This window comes from Procambarus clarkii, chromosome 2 (assembly GCF_040958095.1).
Source record: "Procambarus clarkii isolate CNS0578487 chromosome 2, FALCON_Pclarkii_2.0, whole genome shotgun sequence".
NCBI lineage: Eukaryota > Metazoa > Arthropoda > Malacostraca > Decapoda > Cambaridae > Procambarus > Procambarus clarkii.
Genome location: NC_091151.1, coordinates 24,056,265 through 24,071,001, shown reverse-complemented (window position 1 = coordinate 24,071,001; position 14,737 = coordinate 24,056,265). Strand labels below are relative to the sequence as shown.

Sequence of the window (14,737 nt, the reverse complement as noted above, 5' to 3'; positions counted from 1 at the left end):
TTGAGTTAATTACAACTAGGTGTCTATTATGACACCAAAGTATTGAAAATTTTAGTGACCCACTCAATTTCCTTTCCTTGAATTGCAGCTCTGATGCCTTGAGTTCTCATTTTAACGGCCATTGGCACTATGGAGAAATGCCCGACAGATCACTGGAACATTATCTAACACAGTGCACAGTTACAAACCCATTAAGATTTCAACTTAGATTCAACAGAGCAGAGGAAGTTGTTAAACGCATATGGCAAAATCTTACTGAAGCGACCATACGAATCATAACTACTCATACTCCGCCCAAGTAAAACAGAAACAAGCAACACTTAGTGGGCGAGCCAGGGGCTTAGGGCCCGCGCAGGAATATCCGTGAAAAAATGGCCATTTCTTTGCATTTGTTGTTTATGCGTTCTGAGCATAAACTAAGGAACTGCTATGCGTTCCACTTCCCTGCTGATGATATCTAGGCATTTTTGTGCACGATTCATAGCGCCTTTGCCATTGATGATAACCACAAAGTCGTCTGCATAGTTAAGCAGTTTGGCTTTTGGTAACTTGAGCTTCATGAATTGTTCCATGAGACAGTTGAAGAGGAAGGGCTTAGAATTCCTCCCTGCGGAGTCCCATTTTCCAGCCTCTTTGAGGAGGATGTTTTTCCTTGGAATTTGACTTTAGGTTCTCTGTTGATTATACTTTGGCAAATGCAAGAGCGTGTCCCTTGATTTTCTTATCCACAAGGCAGCACAGTGTAGCTGGAGCATTGGCTAGCTCTAAGGCTTTTTCAAGGTCCAGAAAAATAAGGATTCCTGGTTTGTCATAGATTTGATCCAGGTGGGAGGTAAGGCATTCTATGGGTTTTCTGTCAGTAAAATCATTTTGGTGCAGTGGTTTGGCTTTCCATTCAAATCAATTAAGAGCCATTCTTTCTGCAGCTTTGGCCTGTTCATCCTAAAGGTTTCCAATATGTCTTTTGTTGGCTTCGGTTCTTGGTGAATCAAGTAATTTATTATGAGCATTTAAGTTACCCGATATGATAATTGGTTTGGTGACTGTTATTTCAGAGATTGCAGAGAGATCCATATCGTGTTCTCATTGGCTCCTGTATACATTGAAGATGTATAGGATTGATTTCCTCATAGTGAGATTAACTCGAATAATTCCGACGTCCTCACCACAGTTAGGCAGGTCTCTGATTGCTGTGGCATTGATATGATTTCTTACTAGTATTGAAGTGCCTCTGGTGCCACCTTGTGCAATTGGGGAGTGGAAACCTTGATATCCTGTGATATTGATACTTCTTTCAGTCCTTGTAAATGTTTCTTGAAGTAAAACGATATCAATGTTGTCCTTGAGAAGCACTGCTCTGAGTGTTTGTGTTTTGTTTTTGAATCCTTTGATATTCCAATGTATAATCATGAGTGTTGTTATTGGCCATTATTATGTTATAGTAGAGTCCACCAAGGACTCAAAACCATTGACTCGTTTGTAGTTTATTATGTGCTGATTTTCCCGACTGCTTGTGTCGTCTTAGTTAGAGTGGAGACGCCACTGGGCGCTGAAACCATTCAGCTTCGTCACCTTCTTCGACTTCATCGAGCATTACAGGTAGGGCTTGTAAACGTGTGGAAAAAACAAGTTCAATAGATTGTTTTTGGTCCTCTGTTAACATTTCCTTCTTTAAGTGAGGGTTGGTCTGTTCCAGTGCTTGGAATGCTTTGTCAAGCATCTTGCTGAAGGTCTGTCAGGGAGGCAATAATCATTGGAACAGTAGACACTTGATATATCTTTGGCTCCTTTTCTTTTTTCTAGGTATGTGAGAATCTGGGTTGGGTCGTGGTGTCTTTGCTACATTCAGGTACTGGGGCATTAGGATATCAAGGGGGTCGTCATTTGTGCTTGGGATGTCTTAGAGGCAAGAGCAGGTGTACTCATTTTGCTCCCCTGATCTGTTCGGTTGTTGTTGCCTTGTGGAGTATTGCTTTGGTTTCACCAGTTATTCTAGGTCAGAGACAGGAGTTTTAGATTCAGCTACTCATAACAAAAGTTCCAAGAAGCACGGGCTATGGTGAGCTCGTAGTGGACTTAACTGGCACAGAAGCGGGGCTGTGAGAGAGAGACAGGAGAGAACATGTCGAATTTATACTGCTGGGAGGTCAGATGTATACAATTAGGTGACGAGAAAGGTGTAAAGGTAAGAGGCATGAGGAAATAACCTATACATAATAATATTAGTCACGTGTAGTGGGCATGGCGTTTTGAGCCGTGACGTCATCGTTGGCATCTTCACGTTCCGGTCTCGCTCTCACTCTTATGGTGGGTAGAGTTAATTGTTCCGCTATTGGAGTATTTATGGTGTGTTGTTCTACTTTTATTTGAAGGCTTCAAGAATCTGAAATCTTTCAATGGATTTTGTCTAATATGCAAATGTTTTTATTCTGAATTTCTCTTGTTAGGGTGATGTCACGAGCCTCGTGAGCTTGGTCGACGTCGAAGTCACTCCTAATTGTTAAGTAAGTAAGTAGGCATCTATCAGTCTCAGGAGACTATGGAGTTGCGCTCTGGTTGTCGGTCTGGAGTAGCCTCTCCAAGGCGCAAATCCAGGGTAGGTTGATACGGTGGAGAAGCTGTTACCCATGCAGCAGGTCTCTCCTCTCCACGGCACCGAAATCCTCCAATGGAAAGACAAACGCCAATACAGTTGGTTCCTGTGCCGTCGCAGGAACTGTCAGAACGAGCTTGAATAACGAGGTTGACAGTAATGCATGTAATTTCTGTAGCTTCTAATTGTTAGAAGCTCCAGAAATCACATGTGTTAGTCAAAACCAAAGAGATCCCAGGTTAGGTTAGGTTATTATAGATTTGGCTCCTATTCATGTTCTCCCCCTTTCAACTGTGGGTGAGCAGGGAAACGGGCCTTACCCTTATATCCTGTAAAGAGGCTCCCATTTTCCAGGATATCAGAGGGGGGATCCGAAGGGAAATGTTGCCAAGCTGTGTGCTCCTTAAAGGGGGCCCTCCATCCATTGCCAAAGTTTGGTTATCTCCTCCCTGAAGATTCTTGATGCTGTAGGAATACACGTTGAAGGGAGCACCATCCTGGAGAGGGGAATCTGCTGTCGTCCGGTCCTCAGAAGGTCGCGCTTCTGTAGTGTAGAAAGTTTGTGTGCCTCTTCCGGTAGAATCCTCTCTGTTCGGGAAACACGACCAAATTATATAACAATCCTTCTTGAGTTCGCTGTTAACACTCGTTATCCGTTTTATTCGGATAACTAACGAATAGGCGAGAGATCTCTTTAAGGATGCTGGATGACAGGAAGTATGCAAGAGAATCTTGCATACTTCCTCTTGCATTCTTGCATTCTTGGAAGAATCTTGCATTCTTGGAAGAATGCAGGTTAGAATCTTTTTAAACCATTTTAGTTTGGAGTCTCTTTCTCATTCAAGTTATACACAGGTGTCGAGGAAGGGTAGCTCCTTGGGGATAGATTCGACTGTAAAACCCCAATCTGGGCGGAAACCATTAGCCCATGTGTGAAACCATTGACCTCTACCTCACATACACTCCAATCGCTGTTCCTTTAATCTGTCGGTAAGCTATTGTCAGAACACAGGAGCGTGTCCTTTAGGTTACAGTCTAAGACATGGCGCAAGCACCGTCCCACTAGCACCCTCCCAGGGGAAACGTCTTACTCCGGCGTCTGGTAGGTCGTCTGCAATTTCTCCTTTTGTGTTCCTCAAAGAAAGCTGTTACTTAACGGATTCCTGCCACTTGAGGTGTGCTTGGGTACAAGGCCGAGACATCTAGAGAGAAAAGGTTGGCTCCTTCCTGATATGGTTGGTTAAAGTCAGCAATTTTACGAAGAAAATATGTAGGGTCGTACTGTCTCTCAAGCAATAGTTTCAGTAGTGGAGAGAGGATCGCTGTGAGGGTTATATCTACCGGCCTCGTTGGAGCCCTCCAACCATTCAGATCCGGCCGTCCTACCAAGACCCTCTGGAGGGATGATAGTCTTTATGAACTCTTGCTAAGAAATATTGAGGAGGAAACATAGTAATGTGGATCATGAAGCTATCTCTTGGTGCCGCTGAGAATATTCCTCCTCTCTTCCTGTTTTCAACTGGAACTGGACCGCCAACATAGTTGTTGTCCAGGAGGATAATAAGACTTTTGCTTCCGTTTGCCGCAGGTTGGAGCGTCACCTCTGGGTTTGCCGCAGGTTAGAGCGTCACCTCTGGGTTTGCCGCAGGTTGGAGCGTCACCTCTGGGTTTGCCGCAGGTTGGAGCGTCACCTCTGGGTTTGCCGCAGGTTGGTCACCTCTAGGTTTGCTGCAGGTTGGAGGATCACCTCTGGGTTTGCCGCAGGTTGGTCACCTCTAGGTTTGCCGCAGGTTGGAGCATCACCTCTGGGTTTGCCGCAGGTTGTTCACCTTTAGGTTTGCCGCAGGTTGGAGCATCACCTCTGGGTTTGCCGCAGGTTGGTCACCTCTAGGTTTGCCTCAGGCTGGAGGGTCACTTTTAGGTTGGATGCAAGTTGGAGGGTCACCTCTGAGTTTGCGTACAGTTGAGGTTCGGAGGTCTGTCGCCTCCATTCCTGTTCCAAGACTGGTATCTTCTTGTGCTGTTGTTTTAATTGTGGCAAGAATGTCCATTCCACCAATTTCCACGTCCTTCCAGTTGACTGTTACCCTGAGTCCTGTAGTTCCTTGTGTCTCTACTGAAATCCTGTCTGCATGTCTTTCCTTCTACAGTGTGGTAGAAGGGCGGCCTCTGGTTGACATGTTGCCTGTTGTACTGTATTTTTTCTTTGACTTCTTGGAGGAACCCATTGTTCTGTCTGCATGTTCCCTGGTTCTTATCAAGCAACGAGCCCCAGATGTGCATGAATGATATTGTATTATTCATACAATACTTTTCGTGACGTTAGTTTATTTCAGAGGTGGCCATACCGCGGCTCGGGAGCCACATGCGACCATTTGACCTTTAATATGCCGTTCGTGAGCAATTCTAGTGAATTCAAATATTCTAGAAATGTCGTCCTGAATCCAGAGCAAGAAACGTATGGCTATATAAACAGCTGGGATACTTAGGGAAGGGAGAATAGAATAAGTGCGGGCCTAGCTTGTACACTTCATATTAAATCTAATTTTTAGTGTATTTGAAAACTTTGTGAAGGAAAATATCTTACAAATTGTAAAATACGAAAATATGAAGAGGAAAACTCAAATTTTCAGCCATAGTCGGAGGAAGAGTTTGTTCTGTAATGAGGTTTGTGAAGGGGAAGCATCGTGCTGTCCTTACAAACCAACACCTGACGAAGCTAATTCGCTCTGACAACATATCAGCCAGATTGGGAACGACTTATATGCAAGATGAAGACATAAAAGACCAATACTAGCACTAAACAGCGTCTTAAATTGCTTGATATGTGTAGCATTGTATTTTTGTCAAAAAAATATAATTTTAATAATTAAATTTCTTACTTACAAAATTAATCTTAAAATATTTCAATTTTCTGCTCTACTTTTTTGTTAAATATTTGTCTCTCGGATTGCTGAAACTAACACAAATTATGTTTAAAAACTGCTTGCATGAATATATATATTATGGCATTCAATGTGCAGATTTTTAAATTTAAATAAAATTTTTGTAAAAAAACTGTATATAACAATAAAAACGTAAGTGTAAATTTTGTTGATGTCTGTGGCTCTCAAACATCTGAGCTTTATCATTTGTGGCTGATAAATGTGAGCAAGTTGGACCACTCTCGGTTTATACAAGGCGTTCACTACATCAGTCACACCTGACTGTCGACTCCGGCCACATGACTGGTCCCACTCCATAATACCTAATTATATCTGGTACTACTTTATTACAAGTAGCTTCTTTTACCCAACAGCTTCTAGCTTCTACCACGGTAAGTATCGTGTCCAGGTTCTGAGAGGCGGGTGATAGGCCTGATGTTGCTGCCTGACAATATGTTGATCAATCCATCCACTGACTAGACTCCATGGTCCCTGGAAGACATACACTAACTCTTTTTCTTGTATTCCTAGACTAAATCCTTCCCATATTTCTACTTTTAAATCCCAGAACAATCAAATTCCTCTCTGTTCCTTTTGTTTTGTTGTAGTAATGAGCAGCTGTCCTGCTTACACGTTCCCACTAATGTTCTCATAGTTTTCGTTCAAGTTCTCATCCTGTAAAACAGGGAAATGGTCTATCATATTAACCGCTGCCTTCCTGATTATTGGCTGGCACTCCTTTGCCATGGTTCTAGCTCCTCATTTATCGTCTACTCTCCGGGTATCCTGCTGGAGAGTAGACGTTCTATGTCTTAGCATGCTATTAGATGTTTTAAGCTCTCTAAGCCTGGTAACTTCTGGCCTAAAGTTCCAGTCTTGAGTTAAGGGCATGATGTGTGCAACTGCTGTTGACTCGCCAGTTGCTATTTATCCAAGTTGTCATACATATGTTTGAAATCATTTGAATCGACCAGAGTTCCGGAATTTAATAAACAAGTGCAGGAGTCATTAGTTTACGTGCTATTTTATATTCATATTCACATAATTTTGTTTTCATATTTTCTAAAGTCTGTTAGTTTATTGATTTTATTTCCCTAACTACAACTCTCATTTTCCTGTCAATGTATTCGTTCTACACAGACAAACCAACATTTTACAAGTAATGGTAATGTTCCCGTATTACGTTGACAATACATTTATTTATCACATCTCTGCTCTAACAGGTTCGGCACCCTTCAATCGCGCCAGTTTACTGAACGTGGGCTTCAAGGAGGCCCGCAAGGAGGGTCCGTGGGACTGCTACGCCTTTCACGACGTTGATCTGCTGCCTGAAAATGACTTCCACCTCTATCACTGTTCACCTCAGCCAAGACACCTGGCTGTTGCTCGCTCAACATTCAATTATAGGTGAGAAAAAGACACCAGCATTTGATGCTCGTGTCTTCTTGTGCTAATAGTCAAATGTTGACTGTTCGCATCAAATGTTAGACATGTGCTAATAGTCATATTTGTGGTTTTATCTGGTAATATCAGAGGAAACATTATTAACTCAATAATGTATAACTTTTGGAAGGGAAGAATAAGACTCCACAGACGACTGTTAAATAATTTGAAGTCAAAACTGATGGGGATAATATTTAGTTCTCATTTCAAAGTTTTGTCGTTGCCACCACAAAGGCAAAAGTTATGTTGTTGCCACCACAATGGCAAAGTTTTGTTGTTGCCACCACAACGGCAAAGTTTTGTCGTTGCCACCACAACGGCAAAGTTTTGTTGTTGCCACCACAATGGCAAAGTTTTGTTGTTGCCACCACAACGGCAAAGTTTTGTCGTTGCCACCACAACGGCAAAGTTTCGTTGTTGCCACCACAATGGCAAAGTTTTGTTGTTGCCACCACAACGGCAAAGTTTTGTTGTTGCCACCACAACGGCAAAGTTTTGTTGTTGCCACCACAATGGCAAAGTTTTGTTGTTGCCACTACAACGGCAAAGTTTTGTCGTTGCCACCACAACGGCAAAGTTTTGTTGTTGCCACCACAACGGCAAAGTTTTGTTGTTGCCACCACAACGGCAAAGTTTTGTTGTTGCCACTACAACCGTAAAGTTTTGTCGTTGCCACCACAACGGCAAAGTTTGTTGTTGCCACCACAACGGCAAAGTTTTGTTGTTGCCACCACAACGGCAAAGTTTTGTTGTTGCCACCACAACGGCAAAGTTTTGTTGTTGCCACCACAACGGCAAAGTTTTGTTGTTGCCACCACAACGGCAAAGTTTTGTTGTTGCCACCACAACGGCAAAGTTATGTCGTTGCCAATACAATGACAAAGGTTTCGAACGGAAACAAGTAGAGTGCTGAGTACCTTGAGTGACTGCTTCAAGGTTACCGCTAATAGAGACGGAAGTGTGAGTATTATGATCACATATGTGTAAAGGAGAACTAAAATAGCAAGTTCCTAAGAACTGATGCCATAGAAGTATCTACAGAAGTAATGTAACTATGTTTTGTAGGCTTAAGACTCAACCCTGGCATGTCTGTTCAAATAATTAGGAGAACAGTTTTTGTGTAAGTTGAATAAATGAAGCGTTTTTGTGAAAAAGGAGCAGTACTACATTTGAGACACATGCTATAAACAAAGCTAATTAGACTTTCGTAGAGCAGTGTAATTACAAAGGAAAATGTTTATTTACATTTTATAACAGTCTCCAGTGTTGAGGCAGTCTTCCATGTGTTGTATTGTTATCTTCAAGGACATATTAAATGTAATTTTGATATTGATAAAAGATTTGTTCCAGAAAACAGGTAAAGAATATTTATATACGAATAAAATGTGAGTAAATAAGAGCATAAATAAATAGAGTAAATAAGAGTACATGCCATAAGAGTGAAGGTTTAGTGTGGGCTGCAAGGGAAGGATTACAATTGAAACGTAAGCAATAGTGCAAATGTCATCAAATAACATAAAAATAAACAGAACTAATAATATTGAAAGATCTGTGGTAGAATAAAAGGTAGATCTGGCGACAGAAGAGTAACTTGGAGACCTCATCAATTGAGGAAGAAAGTATAGGAAAATAATCAATAGCAACTCTAGATCTATCAGAGTTTGATAGAAATTATTACATGGAGAAAATGTATAAAGATTTGTTATCACTAAGCACGATGGTTTAGTATAACTTTTCATAATACTTTTATAATAAATAATTTTATAATACCTTATATTTTTATAATAATGTGGCTAAGGAGTTCATAACTAACCCACAAATCTAAAAATCAAGAAACTACGACATTTCGGGTTGTACAGGACTAAAGTCATTCTCCGACTTGAAAATGGTCCGGGATGGACAGAAACGTCGAAGTTTTATAATTTTCACCCCCCTCCCCATCTGGCTAGTTGGCGCTGTGAGGGGGGCTTGGTGGACGGCTGCCGGAGTGTGATGCTCCGTGGGACAGTCCTCTGTCCTTTTCTGGCCTTGCGCTCCTGCTGCTCTCTTTAATTGTGCCGGATCGCTTTTCCTTTTCCTTATGTTTCGTTTTTCTCCCCCTCTTCTCTTATCTGCTTGTCGTTTCCTGCCGACCTTTGCTTGTTTTGGTTATTCCTTTGGACTTCTTCTATTTTGACGCCCAGGTGCTTGAGGAGGCATACTCTTGCACCGTAGAACTGTACTACCCAACGTCTCGAGCGAGGGGAACCTTTTATTGTCAATACCCTTTTCGTCGCTGAACCCGATCTCGACAGACTGACGGTTCTTAAGGTGGCATTTGTGGGGCGTAAACTCGCGACGCACCCCTAGGGGGCCCCAGCATGATCAGCGATAGCTTACTGTTAGGTGTCCTGCCTCTAGTTGCGGCTCCATGGTGGGTATTGGGGCACATTCGTGAATGAATTTGTCTCTCTTTATCTGTATGTCGTTGAATGTGTCTGTTGTACCCTCTATATCTCGTGGGTGGGCGACCAAGTCCCCGAGTCGGCCTGTCTTGGAAGACCAGGCTCTGTAGCTCCCGCTGCGTTGGGCCACGACCTTGCTCCTCCTTTGACCCTCCTGACTTCTTCCCCCAGCTCCACTCCCTCCTCTGTGGTTGGGTCGAGCCTCAAGTCCCCAGTGGTGACCAATTCGTCCCCTGGTGCGGCTAAGTCTCTCGTTGTGACTACTGCGACTTTTAACCCCTCTCTCTCTGGGGGTTCTCAATGCCGTCCGTGCCACGGCCGCACTCGTTCGATTCCTTCCAGTACTGATGCGTATCAGGCCTTGTTTGGTCCCGCTTCATGGGCCAATTACTTTGATCTCCTCTCTCTTGATTCTGCGCCTCCTGATGATTTCTCCCTCCATCGACATCTTGTTGATTCCGTGGATGCCTCTGTTACCTTCAACCCCACTCGTCTTGGTACACGTGTCGTTGCTGCTGCTCCTCAGGATGCAGGGTCCCGCTTGGCTGCCTTATCCTGCCTTGGCGAGATCCCTGTTCGGATCTCAAACAACGCTCGGTTGAATGCCAGTGTTGGCACTATTCTCCTCCCACACCATGTTGCGACCGGTGTTCGGAATCTGCAGGACTGTCACGATGATATTCGGCATATCCTTGATGCTCAAGGCCATTCTGTCCTCCAGGTAGACTCATTTACTCGTACCCCTCGTGGTGGTCGCCGTCAACCCATTCGGGTTGTGAAGATTACCTTTGATGGTAGGACTCTTCCATCCTCTGTCATTCTTGCTGGTGCCAGGTGCTCTGTCCAGGTGTACATTCCTTTTCCTAGGCTTTGTAACAAGTGCTGGAGGTTTGGGCATGGTGCCCTCCGCTGCTCTGGGACTGTCTCTCTCTGTCCTTTGTGTGGGGGCGAAGGTCACTCTTAGTAGGAGTGCACTTCTCCCCAGGCTCGCTGCCTCAACTGCAGTGAGGCCCACCCTACCTTCTCCCGTGCCTGTATCCATTACAAGCTTGAGGCAGCCGTCTTCAACTTGAAGCACCGGGAGCGTTTATCTTTTCCTGAGGGGAGGCGCCAGGTTTGCCGGCTCCCGCCTTATGCTAATATCTCTTATGCTCGCGTGTTGCGCTCTTCCTCTCCTCGTCCTTCCCACCTTCCTCAGGCCCACAACCGTTTCCGGGCCTTGGGCCCTGATACGCCCACTGCCGCCTCCTCTGTTCCTTTGAGTTCTGTCCTGAAGGGTCCCCCTCCTGGTTCTCTGTCTAGGGGGTTCCCTTCTTTCTGCCCGGTCTGTCATGTCTCCTGTTTCTTCTTCCTCGTCTCCCTCCGATCCTCCTTCCCATCCTTCTCCTCCATCTAATGTCTCTCCCCACTGCCTGTCAGTGTGGGCTGATGTCCATCGCTCTCCTACCGGCCGTCGTGTGTGCTCTCGTTCAGCTTCTCCTGTTGAGACACTGGAATCTATTGCCCAGTACGTAGTTGCTGGAACACCTGTCTCTTTAAGTCAGAAGCATAAGTCTGGCTCCTCTCATTTCTCCTCCCCGGCGGGTAAGCAGGCTTCGCTTTCTTCCTTGGCCCCTACTTCTGACTCTATCGCCCTTTCCCCTTCCATTTCGGTGGTTGCACCCCCTGTTCCTACTATGGAGGTTTCTTTGGCCCCCGCTTCCCTCTCAGTTGCTGCCCTTGCTGAGGTGCGCTCCCCTCTTTCTACTCCCCCTCTTCCTGCTGCTGTCCTTGACTGCTCCTCTCGGTTGCCTCCTCCTCTTCCTCCTCCTCCTCTGGACCCCGCCTGTCCATCTCTGGTCTGTTCTCCTGCTTCCTTCCCTCCGTCTTTGCTCAGTTTACCCATGCCCCCTAACCCTGACTTTGCTGACCCAGATCCGACTTTGATCTTCTTAACGTGCTATGTTGCTCTTTCACCTTTGTTTCTTCCTTGTTCTCTGTTGTTGTCCTTTCTCTTCTCGTCGATGTCTATTCTTCAATGGAACGTTCGGGGTTATACGCCAATTACCTTGAACCCCAACTTCTAATTTCGCGGTTTTCGCTCCTTTGTGTCTGTCTCCAGGAGCCCGATGCTTGGTGCTCGTCCTGGTTGCTTTCGTGGCTATTCCTTTCTCTCCCCTTCCCCCCCCAGCTGTTGCTGGGGCTCCTAACTCTTCTGCTCTCTTGTTTCGCTCTGATGTTCCCTTTGTCTCCTTACTTTTTCCTTCGCCTCTCCATTGTTCTGCTGCTCGTATCTTTGTGGGGAAATGGTGCACTGTTTGTTCCATTAATTTCCCCAAGAGTGTCCGCTTTCTCTTCCTGATCTGAAACACTTGTGGGAACCGACCTGTGAGATTTATATTTATTTAATTTATATGAATTTATATAGAATTTATATTTACGTTAATTTATATACTTCGATAGCAATTTGAATGATGATAAGTGGACTGTATTTCTGCAATAATTTCACAAATCGATCCTCTACACATTAGGGGGGTTTATTAAATTTATATATATGCCGCCAATCAACTACAGTATTAGACTACATACATTATTAAACATTGAAGAGGTTCCTTATCTTATTGTACAGCAGGCCTTAGTCCACCAGGTATAACCAGGATGTAGACACCACATTTTCCCTCTTTGAGGTAGCTTCCAACACCCTAGTAACTGATGCACAAAGCATGCTTCCTTGTCTTGACCTGTCAAAAGGGCGCTAGCTGTGAAGCAGAATCCTAGTATATGACAGGTATATCAGAGAAAACACTGTACATGGAACCATACAGACCTAGGCTTAATTACCTTTAGTATGAGGCGATCTCATGTTCTAACCGGGCCACCCTACCTAATGACATTAATGGCCACAAATGATAGATAAATGGGTTTTGGTAGAACACTTAACTTGTTTTGTTGACAGCGTGTTGATGATGGTACACCTTTGGTTTCCATAACACTTTGTCCAAGTAAATTTAACAGGAGCCGAATTGGCTCCTGCGCCTCTGGTCTCAGTATAAACAAATGGCTGCCCCTCCCTCACCACTGACACTTGGCTTACATTGTCCAATGACAGAAAGTGATAGAAGGGTCACATTTACTCTACTTTAATATTGATAATTAAGTTAATTTATATGAGATGTTTTTATGATGGAAAAGTCCAAACCTAATATAGTTAAGAATAATTCCCACCATAATAGGCGGTGAATATATAATAGTGTGTGGTAATGATATCCTGTTTTCTATAGATGGGAATTCCACTACAAGTTACATTTTTATGGGTAACTTGTTTATACAACACAGCAACTATTATCTGTCTGTATGATATTAAATGGTGTCGGATTTTCCGACATAATTCCCCAGGGCTGCTCACGGGTCGAAGTCTAATTAGAACAGACGAACACCGATACTCCTCCTTCGAATTATTAGATAATTTGATGTTAGTAGTTAGTAATCACACATTTGTGCGTCTGTTCGTACAGGACGGATGTCCCTGTACTAGAGTTGCAGGGTTAGAAGTCTAATGCGATTTCATTTCCCTGTCAACTCTTGAAAGGCTAATATTCAAGCCTAAATACATATTATTTAACCCAGAAGACTGGATGTGATCAAGTACTACAGTCAAGTATGATTCAGGGACTGCAGTGACATCAGTGACATTAGATAACTTGAAGTTTGTTCAGGTAACTGGTCACTGATATATAAACACTGAGGCCCATGGAATACATCTTGATTAAATAATAAATGTATCAAATCAGTCATCAAATTTATTGGGGTTTAATTTAGTTAATTGATTCAGAAGATTGAATAGCTCATCATTGAAGTAAAGTATGGTTCTGAGACTGCAGTGGGTTCAGTGACATTGGTCGCAGTGACTTGTAGCTGTTTAGGCTACTGTTCACTGATTTGCCACTGAGCCTCATGAACCATCTCCAGCTTTAATGATGATACTAACATCAACCTCTGTTGGTATAGTCAGCTGTAATCTCCTTAGTATAATGCTACTGGAGAAATATAATCAGCTGACAAATTTAGATTTCTATTGGTATTGTTTATCTGCAGTCATAGGTCTCCTCAGGCTTGATACTGGGCCTGAGAGTAATTTACCTCCTGCAGAGTTTAACATGGTTATGCCCTGATATTTAGTAGGGCTACCGATGAATCGATGGCAATAGTCTGCCCCTACAAGGAGACCGAAGTCGGTGAGGTGATCAGACTTAATGTTATCTGCCAATTTTATCCTCTATTTTTCAGGAATTTGGCTGTAGCTCTCAGACCTTGAACTTGTAAGTCTACTGGTATTTTGTCCACCACAATGGCTTGTACTCGACAGACGTACCTGCCTAAGCGTACTGATGGTTTACCACCTGGTAGACTTGAGGTCCTGCATCTGTTACAAACCCTGAGATATTGAATGACATCTGGGCTACAGGCTTTAATTGTAGTTCATCTGCCAACTTTTTAGTGACATATGTTCTCTGGGATCCTTGGTCAAACAACCCACGGGTATGGACCTTGGCCCTCTTATTCAGGATGGAATTTGGGCAGTAGGCAAAGTCGTATTACCTTTAGACTTTGCCGATTGGACACTCTTTTTTGTTGCAACCTTGCAGTACTGTACTGTGGTGGGAATGCTATCTTCCACCTTGGTCTTGATACGTTAATTTTCGTATATTTGCACAGTGCTGCATGGTGCCTACCTCTTCTACACTGTTACAGGTGTTGAATTGGGTATCAAATAGTCTATGTTGTGTGACTGTTAATTGGGCACCACTGGCTCATAAATTGTGAGCAAGTACTGATGGTAGCCTAGGATAAAATTTCTGCACTCACTAGGCGATAATCCTACCTCCACTAGAGGTTAGCACTTAAAATTAATACACATTATATATATCAATCATACACACTAATGATTTGAGTGATAAACCAGTGTCATGGAAGTACCTTTAGGTTAGCTCTTCTATATCACCCTAGGATGGAGAGACACTAATTAATCACTCCAAAGGTGTGATGATCATAAGTAAATTATTATATATACAACTCACTCGAGTTGATAAAAATTACACCCAAAATAGGGTCTATACCATTCATTAATGGTGCTAGGTTGTTCAATATATACAACTGACTATGGTAATTGGGACTAGGATGAACGGTAATAGTTCAACTAGTCAGTGGTAATATCCTACCCTGTTGTGGGTTGGCAATTAGTAAATATTTATTGTGAACACTAGTGCATATATATTAAATAATTCTTTGTTTTGGAGAAATAATATACACAATTATTGATGATAGCCTCTTAATTAGCCTCTATAAAACTTCTA

At 43.3% G+C, this 14,737-nt stretch overlaps 1 protein-coding gene across 1 annotated transcript in view; it reads left to right on the top strand.

The window, feature by feature from the left end:
* The window catches only part of LOC138365926 (beta-1,4-galactosyltransferase 4-like), a 69,465-nt gene extending 55,767 nt beyond the window's left edge, over window positions 1-13,698 (top strand). The window contains exons 4-5 of the mRNA XM_069326639.1: window positions 6,741-6,924; window positions 13,671-13,698. Of these exons, the coding sequence (XP_069182740.1) occupies window positions 6,741-6,924; window positions 13,671-13,698 (212 nt within the window). The remainder of the gene's footprint in view (window positions 1-6,740; window positions 6,925-13,670) is intronic.
* The last annotated feature ends 1,039 nt before the right edge of the window (window positions 13,699-14,737 follow it).